This window comes from Oryzias latipes, chromosome 21 (assembly GCF_002234675.1).
Source record: "Oryzias latipes chromosome 21, ASM223467v1".
NCBI classification, from domain to species: Eukaryota; Metazoa; Chordata; class Actinopteri; order Beloniformes; family Adrianichthyidae; genus Oryzias; species Oryzias latipes.
The window spans coordinates 19,969,972-19,986,978 of NC_019879.2; the positions used below are offsets into that span (position 1 = coordinate 19,969,972).

The window sequence follows — 17,007 nt, forward strand, 5'->3', positions numbered from 1 at the left end:
GAAGATGTGGTTGTGTTCAGAAAAGCAGTGACTAAAGGAGCCACGGGGGGGGGGGGGGACTTGTGAGAACTGGTCACTAGCTCATCAGCAACAGTGGTAAGAGAAGACAGCTACCATTCATTTTTTCATTTGAGTTGATGCCTGTAAAAGTAGATCATAAAAGTAACAAGAAGTAACGGATGATGTTTTGGACCCACAGTTGGAGGTTTGTTCTTTCATTTCACAGCGATAATCTCTGCTCTACAGTTCCTGTTGGAAGTTTCTTCCTGTTTGTGTTTTGTCGGAGCTCTCTACTTAAAGTCAAATTCTAAACTTCACATTGTGTGAACATTTGTGGTCCTCAGGAGAACAGCAGTGCCTCATCAGCAGCCTCTGACCCTCAACTGAAATGTAAACAGTTAATAAACAAATAGGTCACCACAGCTTTTAGCTTCTTAAACTCAACAATTAATCTAATATCAGTTAAAAATAATTAAACTAACCGTCAGTAAACACGTGAGTTACAAGAAATAGATGTCAATATTGTGCTTTAATCTATAAAAAAGTATAAACTGCATGTTTTTAGTTTTCCAAAGCCAAGATTTGGTTAAAAAAAACAAAAAAAATATTTTTTTAATTAATTAATTGTATTACTTAAAAAACATGTTCTTATGTTAAAAGTTAAGCTGCTTATTGCTTTCACGATATTTAAAGGTTATTGACCAAGTGTATTGATTTAGAAAACAGAAAAATGTGGGGGATCCAGGAATTTAAACGGAAATCCTACAATAATAAAAGCTTGACATTCAACAAGCGTGATGTAAAAACTCTGCAGCAAATGCAAGCACTTCCAAATATTTGCCCAGCAAGTGCAACCACTCTTTGCATATGATATATTTTGTGGTTGTGAGTGTGGCTGTGAATTTAAAAGAAACGACAAAGTGTGAAGGAAACGGAGGAGAGCATTCACGGTGAACTCTCTGCAACCTTTCAGCTTTTGGAAGTTGGCTCCACACAGCAGCCCCCACCCCATTGATATCAACACTTGATGCCTTAAATAATTCAGAGCAAAATCCAGGCACTCCCTGATTTTGTGCAGATATTGTGCTCCTGACATTTGATTGTGATGAGCAGCAGCAGGTTTGCAAAGCAGAACATTTGACAGATTGGAGGATAATTATTCCAACATACAGAATTAACAGAAAGCAGCTTTGAAATTTGCTGTAACCCTTGTGCTATCCTAGGCACTTTAATATTGGGAGTTGGGTCATGTAGACCCACTAGACCCATGTAGACCCACTAGACAGTTCTTCAATGATTTGTGAACCTCACTGGTGTCCATGGATTACATGAAATGTTTCCACCTTTATCCGACTTTGTCATGGTAGGGAGAACACGTCAATGTAAGGGTGGGGTCATCTAAGATAGCATAAGGGTTAAAGTGACAGAGCTGTTGTAAAGATACTGTGAGGTTACATGAGGCTCCCTCTACGTTCAGTCCAACCAATAATGATGAAAAATGGGATACTTTTAAGGCTTGGCTTCTCCGAAATGTATTCCTGTGATTCATTTCAAATGCACTTTCAGATAATGATGTGTTTGAATGTTGGAAAAAGTCTCGAAGGCATTAGGGTCAGAGCTCCTAAAAATACTGTGATCATGTTAAAAATCAAAATGCTTTTTAGGGATGCTGCATCCAAATCGAACTATAATGCACAATGAAGGAGCTATGCAGATTTCTGCCCGTTTGTGGTAAAAAAATACAAATAGTATCAACACCCATCCCCACTTAGCACAGCCTGCAATAGGCATGTTTTTCCACAGCGTTTCTCCCCAAGAGCCATGAAGAAATATCAAAGAGCATATCTAAAGGCTTGAGCCAAGAGCAAGCAAAAAACTTTGTGAGCCAAATGTGAATATGAATGTCTGCCTAATGGACTCCAAGTGACACCATGGAAATGTCTTTTCATGATCGAGGAAACAGGCTGGGACAATTAAAGGAACCAACTTTTTTTTGTTACTAGTACTTCTCTCCACTGTTCAGATAGGATGTTGGAATTATCGTAAAAAGACCATTTTCTTCTTTTTATATACACTAAAAAGAAGAACGTGCCCCCCCCCCCCCCGGCTTTTTTTTTATAACCAACAAAATCCCATATTAGAATGAAAAAGGGAATTAAAAAAAGGATTAATTGGGATATTAACCTGTAACCTGCACTGTGTGGTTACACCTGATCACTAAGTTTTGCAATAACTCCTCTTCTTTCTCTTTCGGCTTTTCCCATCAGGGGTCGCCACAGCGAATCATCCTTTTCCACCTCACTCTATCATGAACATCTTCTACCCTAACGTTAGCCAACTTCATGTCCTCTGTTAAGACATCCATATATCTCCTCTTTGGCCGTCCTCTTGCCCTCCGGCCAGGCAGCTCCATCTCCAACATCCTTCTACCAATATATCCACTATCCCTCCTCTGAACATGTCCAAACCATCTCAGTCTGGCTTCTCTGACTTTGTCGCTAACACAGGCAACGTGAGCCGTCCCTCTGATGTACTCGTTCCTTATCCTGTCTAACCTGGTCACTCCTAAGGAGAACCTCAACATCTTCATCTCCGCTACCTCCATCTCAGCCTCTTGTCTCTGTCTCACTGCTACCGTCTCTAACCCATAGAGCAGAGCTGGTCTCACCACTGTCTTGTACACCTTTCCTTTGAGTCTTGCTGGCACTCTTCTGTCACACAACACTCCTGACACTTTCCTCCAACCGCTCCAACCTGCCTGCACTCGCCTCTTCACCTCTTTTCCACAATCCCCATCACACTGAACTGTTGACCCCAAGTACTTAAACTCCTGCACCTTCTCCACCTCAGCCCCCTGTAACCTAACGCTTCTACCTTGATCCCTCTCGTTCAGACACATGTATTCTGTCTTACTACGACTGACCTTCCTACCTCTTCTTTCCAGAGCAAACCTCCACCTCTCTAGCTGTTCCTCCACCTGCTCTCTACTCTCACTGCAAATTACAATGTCATCCGCAAACATCATTGTCCAGGGAGATTCCTGTCTTACCTCGTCTGTCAGCCTGTCCATCAGCATAGCAAACAAAAAAGGACTCAAAGCTGATCCTTGGTGTAGTCCCACCTCCACCTTGAACTCCTCTGTCTGACCTACAGCACATCTCACCACCGTCATACTTCTCTCATACATGTCCTGAACTACTCTGACATACTTCTCTGCCACTCCAGACGACCTCATACAGTACCACAGCTCCTCCCTCGGCACCCTGTCATACGCCTTCTCTAAATCTACGAACACACAATGCAGCTCCTTCTGACCTTCTCTGTACTTTTCCATCAACATTCTCAAAGCAAAAATGGCATCAGTGGTGCTCTTACGGGGCATGAAACCATACTGCTGCTCACAAATCTCCACCTTCTTCCTAAGCCTGGCTTCCACTACTCTTTCCCACAGCTTCATTGTGTGGCTCATCAACTTTATTCCTCTATAGTTGCTGCAGTTCTGCATGTCACCCTTGTTCTTAAAGATCGGGACCAGAACGCTTCTCCTCCATTCCTCAGGCATCTTCTCACTCTCTAAAATCCTATTGAACAACCTTGTTAGAAATTCCACTGCTGTCTCTCCTAAGCACTTCCATACCTCCACAGGTACGTCATCAGGACCAACGGCCTTTCCGCTCTTCATCCTTTTCAGAGCCTTCCTAACCTCATCCTTTCCAATCTCTGCTACTTCCTGCTCCACAACAACCACATCTTCCTCCCTTCTTTCCCTGTCATTTTCCTCGTTCATCAGCTCCTCAAAATACTCCTTCCATCTTTTCTGTACACTCTCTTGGGTTGTTAGCACCTTTCCATCTCTGTCCTTAACCGCCCTTATCTGTTGCACGTCCTTCCCATCTCTGTCTCTCTGTCTGGCTAGCCTGTACAAGTCCTTCTCTCCTTCCTTTGTGTCTAACCTGTCATAAAGCTCATCGTAAGCTTTCTGTTTGGCCTTTGCCACCTCTCTCTTCACTCTACGCTGCGCTTCCTTGTACTCCTGTCTACCTTCCTCAGTCCTTTCTACATCCCACTTCCTTTTAGCCAACCTCTTCCTCTGGACGCATTCCTGTACTTCCTCATTCCACCACCAAGTCTCTTTACCGTCTTTCCTCTTTCCAGATGACACACCTAGCACCTTCCTACCTGTTTCCCTGATAATCTCTGCTGTAGTTTCCCAGTCATCTGGAAGTTCATCCTGACCACCCAGGACCTGCCTCAACTTCTGCCTAAATTCCTCACAAGTTTCTTCATTCTGTAGCTTCCACCACTTGGTCTTCTTTTCTGTTTTCCCTATCTTCTTCTTCCTGACCTCCAGAGTCATCTTACACACCACCATGCGGTGCTGTCTGGCTACACTCTCTCCTACCACCACTTTGCAGTCATTAACCTCTCTCAAATGACCTCGTCTACATAGGATGTAGTCCACCTGAGTACTCCTACCTCCACTTCTGTATGTCACTCTATGTTCCTCTCTCTTCTGGAAGTAAGTGTTGACTACAGCCATTTCCATCCTCTTCGCAAAGTCCACCACCATCTGTCCCTCCAGATTCCTTTCCTTCACACCAAACCTGCCCATCACCTCCTCATCACCTCTGTTGCCCTCACCAACATGCCCATTAAAGTCTGCTCCAATAACAACTCTCTCTCCTCTGGGAAAACTCTCTATGACCTCATCCAACTCACTCCAGAATCTCTCCTTCACTTCTAACTCACAGCCAACCTGTGGCGCATACCCACTGACTACATTCACCATCACCCCTTCAATTTCTAACTTTAGGCTCATCATCCTGTCTGAGACTCTTTTCACCTCTAGAACACTGTTTACAAACTCCCCCTTCAGAATCACTCCTACCCCGTTTCTCTTCCTATCAACACCATGATAGAAAAGTTTGTATCCTCCTCCAATACTACGTGCCTTGCTGCCCTTCCACCTTGTCTCCTGCACACACAGTACATCTACCTTCCTTCTCTCCATCATGTCTGCCAGCTCTCTGCCTTTCCCTGTCATTGTGCCAACGTTAAGAGTCCCTATTCTCAAACCTATGTTCCTGCCTTTTCCCTTCTCTCTCTGGCAACGGACCCTTCTGCCTCCCCTCTTTCTTCGACCAACAGTAGTCAAATTTCCACCGACACCCTGTAGGTTAACAGCATCGGTGGCGGTCGTTGTTAACCCGGGCCTCGACCGATCCGGTATGTCTAAAGTGTTGTGGATGATTCGCATGGTTATTTTGGCAATTTTTACGCCGGATGCCCTTCCTGACGCAACCCTCTCTATTTATCCGGGCTTGGGACCGGCACAGAAGTTACTGGCTTGCAACCCCTGTGGCTAGATTCAACCCCTGTGGCTAGATTCAACCCCTGTGGCTAGATTCTAAGTTTTGCAATAACAATCCGTACAAATCTGTGACCTTGTGGGTGAGAAGTCCAAATCTTTGGCATCACTACTTCCTTTTAATACATTCCAGAGCTTTGAATGTCCTGTCATTTCAACTGAACGGTTCCACCGTACTGGATGGGCCTTAAAAAAGGGAAAATGGAAATTGTGAACATCAGCGCTACGATTGCTTTTTCTGCACTTGTAACAGTTTGCTAGATGTTTTTCATTTTCATTTTTTCATTTGAATGAAATCATAAGACTTTGAAATGTTACTTTTTTAAACGTTAGAAAGAATTTGTCAACCATGCATTTGATATAAATAAAAAAAGCATGAAGTACAAACCCTCAAAAGAAGTTTGAAGTCAGGAAGAAGAAAGATGGGGAAAACATTTTTTGAAAATGTGAAAAAAATGACAGTATGCTAACAAAAAATAAGGCATGATGTTGCATTTGTAAGTCCCCAAAAAGTTTATTTGTCAAAGTTTTTACTGACTTTTAAAGCTTTTGCTGAATTTTGGTATTAATAAATTTGTAAAGAAACTACATAATTCATTCAAATAAATATGTTCCACTCCAACCTGCAAATCAAACCACTTCAACTTTTATTCAGTTCATGGAGAGACATCAGAGATGTATTTGAAAATAACCAAGAACATTGTATTAATCCAAAGCTTTTAAGACAGTAGTTCCTTGAAAGTGTCAGCTGTAGAAATCTTTTACCTCCAAGTGAGATTCCAAGTGAGATAAGGCCTCAACTGACTCATCAGACTGTGGTGACTCTCATGACCAGCTCTCTTGTGCTATTGCTAGGTTGGCTGCGGGTCTCTGGCTGCCTCAGGTGGCTGAGTAAATGAAGGATGCTGTACGGACAGTGTTGGTCTGGCACTGTGATGTCAATTCCGGGGTCCACATGGGCTCCAAACGCTCCGGCGCTCGTCACCACAGTCGTAGATGTGGAGCCGGCGGCCGTGGAGGCCACCACCATGAGGGAGGAGGTGGAGGTGGAGACTCCTATCCCTGTTTGGTAACCCTGGCCTGGTTGAGGCCCAGTCCTGTCCACTGTGACATCCTTCAGGTCATCACTGTCCAACGACTTATCATAGTTCAGGACTTTCCACTGCTGGTTCACAGCCTGCCAGCGATGGAAGATGCGAAACACAGAGGGTCCCTCGTGGACAATTAGCGCTGTGGAGATTAGAGTGTCAGTAAAGAATGTCACTGTGGCAGCACTTTTTATGACACCATCGAGTCAAATCTCTGCAGAAGCCGACTCGCAGCTTTCAAGCCAGCGCAAAGTATTAGACCAGTAGCAACAAAACAACTCATCTTTCAAGATGACTGCAGCAGAACGCAGACAAAATATTTTTCATCTTTGAAAATGTGAAGTCATCGAACAACTTTTAATACAAAAACACTCTCCATTTGAAGATTTAGGTTGATAAAACCTATGCATCTGGTCTCTGCAGATGTCCGATAACATCTTTTCCCTCTCCAAAATTGCTTATTGATTCATGTTCACTGAACTCAGTCAGTAGAAAATTGTCAATTTACAAGAACAGAGACCTGAACCTCAAGATTTCACTGCATTGTTCTTAATCTTTCTGAAGATTAAGAAGGTTCTCTGAAGGAAAGCGCTATAAATGTAGTTAAATGAATAACTTTTTTTATTTTTTGGGGGAAATTTACCTTTTGTAAACACATCAGGACAATGTTTGTAGTAATCTTAAATTCACTTGTAAGTATAAGAATACTTTGCCTGAGGTTGAAAATAACATTTTTATCATTATCAATTTTGAATCATTTTAATTAATTACGCTATCTCATAGAAATACGATAAATATTATATTATTTCTTATTAAAAAGGCAAAATTTAATGTATGGTTAAACTTTGTGAGATGAGTTAAAATGTGGTTGCTTATTGGAGCCAAACATCACTACTAATCCATTGGATTAATTCAATTTAGATTCAAAACTTCTGAATAGGGGTGTAACAGTTAATTGACTTAATCGATTAATAGATTTCCATTCCTACAATCCAACCAGATCAATCTGTCTGAGGCAAGTTGTTGATTAAATCGCCATTTACCAATTTAAAATAGTTTTCAAATGAAATAAATCAATTATAATCAATATGAAAAATACTACCATTTAGATTGAGGTATGGAAGGTTTATCTTACTATGACATAAAAACAACCAAGTGCATCGCAGCGAACAACACACATGTGATGGCAGCAAAAATTGATCAAGCCATCATTACAGTCTGTGTGGAAAAACTTTGAATTTTGAAAAGACGTGACAATACAGTGTTTTAGAATGTTACCAATGTTTGGATTATTATGATGTGGAAAAACAAAAGTAGGCTGAACTTTATTAAACTGAAATGTCACTGGATTTGCGATTAATTCTTGTTTACTTGTTTGTTTGTTTGTTTGTTTGTATACATATTTAAATTACACTTCATTATCTTGTAAAAAATACAAGAAATGTGGAAAATTTCACCTGCACTGTTTATCTCTCAGGCATTCATCTCTGAGTCATACTGGTTGAATGTTTGGCTTAGGATGTCCTGGATGTTTCAAAATGAATCGAAATTCAGATATAAAAAGGGATAATTAAATGAATCTACAATTAGAAAATGCTAAATTAATTAGTGTAAAATTTTAGGAATCATTATGTTAATAACAGGGTTTCCACTTTTTTTTAAAGCGGCCCTCTCTATTGTGTCTACCAGGTGACAAGTGAGTCTCCGTAAAGTGCTGAGTTAGTGACCACACAATCAATCCTCGCCATCCAACCGAGACCATCCCTCTCCTCCTTCTATAAACCCTGCTGTCTGCTCCAGCAGCAGCCACTTTCTTTAACATGAGAGCCGCCACACATTCAGGGGGACAATTGTCAGCTAATGCTGCTCTTCCTCCTTAAATTCAAGCAAATTTCCAGGCTTGTCTGTACACATGTACAGCTTTATCTTAAAGATCTGTGCTGCAGTTACAATCCTTGCAAACCTTTCACATAAAAATAATGCAAGTTTTTAAAATGTAAAGTATCTATAAGGATTAACCAAACATTTGGGCTTGAAATCAATAACCAACCAATGTGTGTGAGAATGCATATAAATAATATTGACTTGAAGGAGCTGACCGTGCAGTATAGATTAGAAACATTGATTCTCACTGGTGTAAACAGTTCGTGGCATTCTCAAATATTTGTTGAGAGCATTGGAGCATAATAACTGACTCTGCTGAACACTTGTGACATTTACGTTTGCCTGTCAAGCTTTTTTTCTTTTTGTCTGGATTAATCCAAGCTGACTAGAATCATTCAGCACTTCTCTCTCTCCTTCATGGGTTGTATAAACGTTCTGCACGACCATTTGATCTATTAGAAAAATGTTGGTAAATCAGTGTTTAGCACCCCTTACCGATGCAGACGACGTCCATAAAGCCGTACATGCCGTAGCAGATCTGGAAAAGCAGATCTTGACGCTGCCAGCGGGCCGATGGGCTGAAAGATGACCAAACCAGCCAGGAAATACTGGCCATCAGGAAGAGGGAGCCTAGAATGGCTGCTGCTATCTGCACTTTCTCTATTACTGTCAGGGAGATGGTCTGCCACTGCAAAAAGGCACAGACATGCCAGGTTTTAGCCATCTAGACAGACACCACATTCACAGGAGGATCATTGAAAACATTAACGTTTGGTATTGGCCAGACTTAATATTTACTACATTAAATTAAAAGCACAAATTGGCTTTGAATCCATGGAAAAGAAATAGAACACATAAATTCTACATTTCTAATGACTCTGAGAGATGAAATAACACCACCCTGCACACATGCATACAAGCCACTGTGTCAAAATGCAGATGAAGCTGAGGGAAAAGAAGTCCAATCTTTCTGTTTTTTCAGGATCAAAGAGGAAAAAGTCTTCTTTAATTCAACAAGTTCATCCTCCACTCGCATCAACCCTTTCAACTGTGTAATACCTAGCTGATTGTAATGTGTGACTCCTATGAAATAGGATTTAGTTTTTGGACTAAAATGCTTTCATTACCACCTGGTAATACATTCCACCTGACTTAACACTCACCTGTAGTGGGTTCTTTGTACTGATGGCAATGACCTGATATTTGTAGTAGCAGAGCTCACAGGCCCAAGATCCTCTTTCACTGATCCATTTGATGAGGCAGGGCTGATGGGTGCAGCGAACTGAACCGCTGCAGCGACACGGGCTCAGGAGCTCCCCCTATAGACGGGACAAAGAGCCATTTTTATGCAAAAGATCACTGATGGTTTTTATTACTTTTATTTTCACAGCAATCCACCGTTTGCACTTGTTTACAATTTTAACAGATACTCAAGGGCAAAAACACAAATTCAGAGGGAAATACAGAGGAAAGCAAGCAATGAAATGAAAGCGTTGTCTTTGATAACAGGCTTAATAACATTTACTATGATTGTGATGGAGCAATTCTAGGATTTAACAAAAGCAATCTAAGCTGTGAGGAATAATAAATAATAATAAAAGAAAGCCACAACTTGTTAGGAGACTGTGGCCTGTCTGTGGAGCCTAATAAGTTGGAGTGAAGCTTCCGTTAAATGTATCACATCTAGAGAGTTTTATTAACACCTTTACTTAAAAGTGAAGCTTTGGCGCAGTTTCAAAAACGAAGATCTACTTCACTTCTGGATAAGCTGGGTTCTTGCTTCACTCGCTCTACACGCCACCCATCAATTAAGCCTTTACTCTAAACCAGTGCTTCTCAAATAGGCGGGCCAGGATACCGGGGGCGGGGGGGGCTGTAGTAGCTGTTTTAGTTTTAGCACGAAACATTTTTTTTTCCTAGGGGAGGCCTTGAGAAGCACTTCTCTAAACCAATAGCTAAATTTCCCCACCAGCTGCTCACAATCACATTTCTACTTTTCAATTCATGGATGTTTCTCTCTACTTTCTTTTTGCCGGTCCTCCTCCTACCCATTCTCCACCTGGACCAGTACTGTGTTGTGAACTACTACCATCAGCGTCTGGGCTCCGGTGTTTACCCATTCAGTCTAAGATTATCACACCAGGATGAAGATGTCATCTGCCCAGAGCCTAACCGCCAAAACACTATGAACTGTTTCATGCACATTTTTGTATCACAACTAAATATTCAATATTTTGATGCTAAAGAACTCTCCTCATTGAAATTCCAGAATAGTTATTTTTATGGTAACGCACAGCTTCAATACATTTTCTTGTTCACATTTTCATTTGTTTGTGTGTAATTACATAAAAGGAGATTTCAGGTTTCAGAAAAACAGAGGTTGTTTTTGTGTCAAAGTTAGAAGGAACCTTTAGAGGTGAGGTTTAAATGTGTGTCGCTGAAGAACTACAACAAAGGAAATGAACAAACACCTGAATTCTTCAGATATTCATCTGATCAAGCATCCACAGGATGCACCAAAACAAGCTCCAATCCATAGACGCCCCAACCTGCATGAGCTGAATGATCTGCTGCCAAACATCACAGGTCAGCGCCAGAGGTCGTCTTTTTCAATACCCTTCTGGCAGCTTAAAGGGGATTCAGAATGATTCAAGGCGGATGGCTTTGATGGAAAAGCTAAAAAACGTTTTTAAAAGACTTTACACTAAAAAGTTTTACTTTCCTCTCTATCTTGATTTAACCTTTGCAACTTAAAATCTCTGCAGTGTTTTGCTTCTTTTTCTTTTAGAAAAAATGTATTAGTCTGCTTTTGAAATTTGAAATTAAAAAAAAGGAAAAAGACTGCCAACCAAGTTATAAATGTTTCCCCTCCCCACCAAGCAAAAGTGTAACATTCATTATCCCCAGTCCCCAGTATGTAACAAGTCAAAAGATGAAAATATAAATGAAAAAGGGGGCAGGTGTAATAACTTTTGAATTGTTTCTCCATTTTTGTGCTGACAGACAGATAGAGCATCCCCCCAGTTTGAAGAAAAGACGGAAAATGCTGTGATTTACAGGAGAAAGGGCCAATCTACAGATGGTCAGGGTGGGAGTGTATTGGCAGGAGCACCAGAACACTTCTGTCGTGTCCAGTGGGACTCAGACCGCTCACTGTGACGGGGCTGATTGCAGCCAAGAGCTGAAACATGGATCACTCCAATCTAACTGAGGCTGAAGAGAGCAAGAGAAACCAATAACATACACTTTCAGAGCAATGTATTGAGAAGACAGGCCTGATAGCTTGGGTCAAATTATTCCATCTCTTTTGCTACATTATCCCAAAGCAACTCAGAACATCCAATTTTCTCCTCGTAAAATTGGATCCACTCCCAATGTGTACATAATGGCATGGAAGTAAATTATACTTGGCCATTCACATGAGGGTCTGGAATCAATGCAAGTGAACTCTATTAACTCTAACCAAGGGGAAATTGTGGTATAATAAACTAGCTCAAACAGAAACGGAGCAAAAATCATTTTCACAATTGTCTGTGATATTTGGCCCACAAGCGTTTCCTCCGTAACAGTGCATTCATCTTGAAAACAGCTTTATCTATCAAATTTAACCAAATTCAAGGAGTGCAAAAAAAGTCAGCAAAGAATGAAATTGAAGATTTAAAATCATTTCATTTCAGATACATCCTGCTGATAATGAGCCTCGGTGGTGCTCTTGGAGGCTCTGTTGGGTCCACACTTAAAGTGAGAAATAAAAAAGGAAGAGGAAAAACAGGGACTCGTGTGGTAGAGTGGTTGCCTCGTAGCTGAAAAATGTGATCTCCAACTTCTCTGTGATCTGTATCTCTTTGGGTCAGACACATCCACCTAATTTTCTCCTCAGAGTGGGACTATTTGAAAAACTACAGCAGATTTTGCATGTGCCGATGATTCTACCATGAGTCTAAGGTAAATTTAGGATAGCTCAATTAACTTTGTAAATGAAAAGTTTTAAATAAGCGCAAAGTCAACTTAAAAATATGTTCTTTTGTGACTATGTTATTCCTCAGTCCCAGTAAATGGCAGTGCACCAATAGTGGATATAATGGAGCACAGAAAGTGCAGTACCACCACACTGTAGCACAGAAAGACCATTTGACCCCTCAAGGCTGCATGCAAAAGCACACAAGTGCTTTATTTCTGCAAATACTTAAGAGTGAAAAATGACATTCGTGAACAGAGAAAAAATGCTCATATTTCCCAATTTCATCAACATTTCCTCAAAAACTATAAGAGGCCAAGGTGAGGCTAAAAGCACAACAACTAATGATAGCTTACAAAATTAATTTAAATAATTCTTGTTGAAGTTGCTTTAAAAAGAGCACATTGGTGACTGTATTGTTTAAAAATGTGTGAATTTATTATTTTAAATCTAAAGTTGGCTGATTATTACTTTTTTCTAAGATTCTCCGGAGGGTTTTAATTCTACTCTTAATAAATAATTTGTTTTGCTGATTAAAAAAAAATATTAGTTGTTGATTAACAATTCATTTTTACGATTCTATTCATATCATCATTTGTGTTTGCCAATATGGTTAAGAGTTAATACTAGTTCAATCTGAACTATTCGATTCAATCTGATTCACTGGCTTAAAATTGATCCAGGGCATCTTTAGCCAAAAATTCAACCGTGGGACTCAGAGATAAATACCTGGAGACTAAACAGTGATGTTTTCCAGATCCCTTATATTTCTTGCAAGATATTCGTGTGTAAAATAAATATGTATAGAAACAAACAAGAATTATTGGCAAATCCATTCACATTTTAGTTTCACAAAGTTCAGTCCACTGTTATTTTTCCACATCAAAGCAATCCAAACATTGTCAACATTCCACCACACTGTCTGGTCACATGAATTTGCAAAATTCAAGGTGTTTCCACACATTGGAATTTAATGATGGCTTTATCATTTTCTGCTGCCATCACGTCTGTTGTCCGCTATGATGCACTTGCTTGTTTTTACGTCATAGTAAAATAAACCTACAGTGCCTCAATCCAAATAGTATTTTCAAATGTCGACATGTTGATTTTTTGCTTTTTGAAACGATTTGATAATAGTATAGATCGATTGATATGATTCGATTAACAAATTCCCTTAGACATATGGATCCGGTTGGATCTTAGGAATATAAATTGATTTATCGATTAAGTCAGTTAATCACTACACCCCTAGTTGTTGGTCAATAATATCAATCTTCTTGTTTACATATACGGCAGTAGAGGGATACCTTCTAAAAATAATGAAAATGTCCCAGATTCCGAACTTTGTGATGAAAAATAAATGTAGGGTTTTTTTTCTCCATCAGAGAGATTCTCTCATTTTTATGTCATTCTCCTCACATCTGCTATATAGTAAAGGCAACAACATTCTCCTAAAACCTCCATCTGAGCATGTGCAGTAATCAGCATATTTATTATGGAACCACTTTTGAAAGCAGGAGAATTATGGCTGTAAAATACCTCATAGAGAGGGGCACAAAAAAACACTGGCAGTGATTCGATTACACAGACTTATTTCAATTTGTCGTGTCATAAGAAATCAAAGCATAGTCCTTTTTCAAAGGCTGCCCCTTCTCACATTTTAAAGGCTCTTTCCTGGATGCAGGATTGAGAAAAGCTCTATCTTCCTCTCTCTTCTTTACTCTATCTTGGCTGTCTCAGCCTTAGGGATTGAAGGGTTTTGGAGGTGGGCTGTCAGATCAGATACTGGTTGGCCTGGTCTATGTGACGTCCCAGAGGCCAAGAGAGAATGGAGGATAGCTAATGTCCCCACTGGCCGCAAAACACCAGAGTCCACTCATCTCTCTTTCCAATAGGAAGCTCATTCTTGCACCCATTTACACCTCAGCAGATCCATATCTGGAATCCACCCAAGTCAACACCTCGCAGATAACAGGAGAAGGAAGGAAAGATGTAAGTGTGTGTAATGATTAGACAGGATGAGATCAAGTGCTATTGACCTGCTGCAATGTCTCAGGGAAGCATTAATAAGATGTGCTGGAGGAGCCCGTGGAAATGCTGCAAATTTCCAAAACACCAATTTGTATGCATCACACAGTGTGTCCACTTTCTGTGATTTTAATTTTTTTTTATTTCTAGAAAAAAAGCCCTGCTCTACAATCACATAACCAACATCACTAGTGATTACACAGTTTAAATTCAGAGGTGGACAGATGCACAAAACTGAAGGAGTAATTAGCAGACAAAACATGGGGAGAATTTACACTGTGGGATGCAACTAAAAGGATTTGCAGTTTTACAGGAAAGCAACTGCATGAAAGTTCTTCACCTCAGCTGCCTTATATCTTGACTCAACCTAAAAATGAAACTCCCCTTCAGTTGGGTTTTGTCGGAAAAAAAGGCACAAATGTTTGCAACTTCTTCACTCTGCCTTCATATTTTCATCACCACAGCCTATTTCCCATGTTTCTCGCCTGACAGACACACTGTCATTATCATCAATGTGCCCCAAAAGGAATGTGATGTGTTTTGCCTGTGTGCTTTTGTGGTTCGGTGCATGCTGTGGTTATTATTTTTCATCTGTTTTTGTGGCGTGCAACACGGTGAAAGGTATTATTTGATTTTGTCATCCATAAAATGCTTTGGCTGTAATGGGTTGAGCTACATCTCTGAGTATCTGCTATACTTGTTGTGGTCTTTCACTATCTTTAGAATGGAGCTGTGCTTTTGGGGGGGGGGGTGGGGGGGGGGGGCACCAGGTTGAGTGCAGGAGGAACTCTAGCCGCTTGTTTTGTGGAAACAATGGATTGATGATTGATGAGTGTCAGTCTTCTGTTCTGAATGAAAACAAAGCTTCATGTGTAAACACCACCATACTCTTTTGAAAAAATAAATGTTAATCTTATCCTGGACTTACATGCTCTGGTCCTTGGAAACAGATCCTGCACACAGGCGTCCTGAAGCCACTTTCAGTGTAGCTGGTGAGGGAGAACCTCTCCTCCAGCTTCCCCTTTGAGCAATCATCAGATGAGCTGCTGCAGCCACGCAGGGCTGCTGACAGCTCTGCAGCGTCCACCCAGCCCTCCACCGGTCGCTCCCCGCCGGATGTCCCTGTGGCCCCGGCCGCAGAGGACGCAGTCCTGTCCCCTGCGTCCTGGTGGCTCCTCGTTAGCGTATTGTTATTGTCGGCGATGCTTGCCTCGTGGCTTCCCGAAGCCTCACCGCTCATGGGGGTTGGAGTCGGCGGTGCCGGTGGCCCGAGAAGGAGCACCCTCAGGTCACCAAGCAGGACGCAGCAGCGGCTCTTCAGCATACCCCTGCTGCGCAGCATCGAGCTGTCTCCGAGCAGATCAGAGCACCACGCAAAGGTGCTGGAGGAAGTAGAGTCTTTGTGTCCCCCTCATAAGCAATCTGGATGTCGTAGCATAAAATAGCGTGCACGGGGACGCGCTCTCAAGTCGCCTTTTCAGCTTTTACGCACACTTATGAGTCTCTTCCAATTCTTAGATTTTACGCAGGGGTGTAAACAAGAGGAATTAACTGATGCAAACAAGTGTCAGAAGCCATTAAGTTACAAAAATAATTGGTTTCTGGGGAGTCAGTTATTAGACTAATAAAAATATGCATTCAAGTATTAAGGCTCTTGGGTTGTTCACTTCGTGTCTGCTGCCAATTCATGGCCTTAGTCTGCATGCTACAGAATCAACTACCTGAATGGGCTCTCCCTTCAGATCCACAATAACTGGAGGAGAAAAGAATCCTATCTGCCTGTCGTACAATAAACTCAAGGAGGATCACAACCAAACGCTCAGCTGCATAATCAAGAATCACATCCAAATGACAAACAGCCACGTTGTAAATCAGCACCTCAGACACTGTCGACGTCTTTTAAGGCTTTCAAACCAAACCAAATCAGTCGACAGAGTGCCGTATTTGGGAGCAGAATCCTTAGACCTGGCGAGCAACACCGATTTCTCTACGACTAATAATTGTTGTCATTATTAATGGATTTTAAGCCCGAGCTCTGTTTGATGAAAAGTCCCGGTGGGGCTATAATTCCCAAATAAAGAACCACCATATCCGAGGAGCAGGCAGACAGGCTCTAAATCCATCCGTTAAAATCCGAAACGATCGTCGGACTGTCCTGCTCGAGGTGAAAAGAATCCGTAGCCCTCAATCCCTTGTGATCATTGGCTGCTCAGTCGGTGCTGCAGCTTCAGCACCATGATTCCTGGGACAGCTCCCAGACACCACACGTCACCACCGCGCAGTGATACAAGGAGCCAAGTCATTACTACAAATGTGGGCAAACACAAAGCAACATCGGGGGGTCATTTGATTTAAAAAAAAAAATTGCAAAATCTGTAAATTAGCAGTTAAATATAAATACTTTTGCAAATGCTTTACATTTGAAACGCATTTTTTCCCGGCAGCACATGAGATATACATCTTCACAATTGATCATCTGTGAGCTGTTTATAATATTGAAAACTATAACAAACAAACATTTTTTTTCATTATTCATTCTTGTCTTATCATTATCTAGGTTCATCATTATTTCAGACATTAAATAATTAATCAATTTATTTATTAATAAACAAACATGAGTAAAAATGCAATCTGATTTTGTATTTGATAGATCCATTGACGATTTAGTCCGATTTAGTCCA

At 41.0% G+C, this 17,007-nt stretch overlaps 1 protein-coding gene across 1 annotated transcript; it reads right to left on the reverse strand.

Annotated features, from left to right (window-relative positions):
* Window positions 1–5,862: 5,862 nt before the first annotated feature.
* march4 (membrane associated ring-CH-type finger 4) lies at window positions 5,863–16,610 on the reverse strand. The gene is made up of 4 exons (XM_023951082.1): window positions 15,255–16,610; window positions 9,504–9,659; window positions 8,836–9,028; window positions 5,863–6,598 (listed from the first exon to the last, which is right to left on the reverse strand). The coding sequence occupies exons 1-4, from the start codon at window positions 15,666–15,668 to the stop codon at window positions 6,177–6,179; spliced, it is 1,185 nt and encodes a 394-aa protein (XP_023806850.1). The 5' UTR covers window positions 15,669–16,610; the 3' UTR covers window positions 5,863–6,176.
* Between the last annotated feature and the right edge of the window lie 397 nt (window positions 16,611–17,007).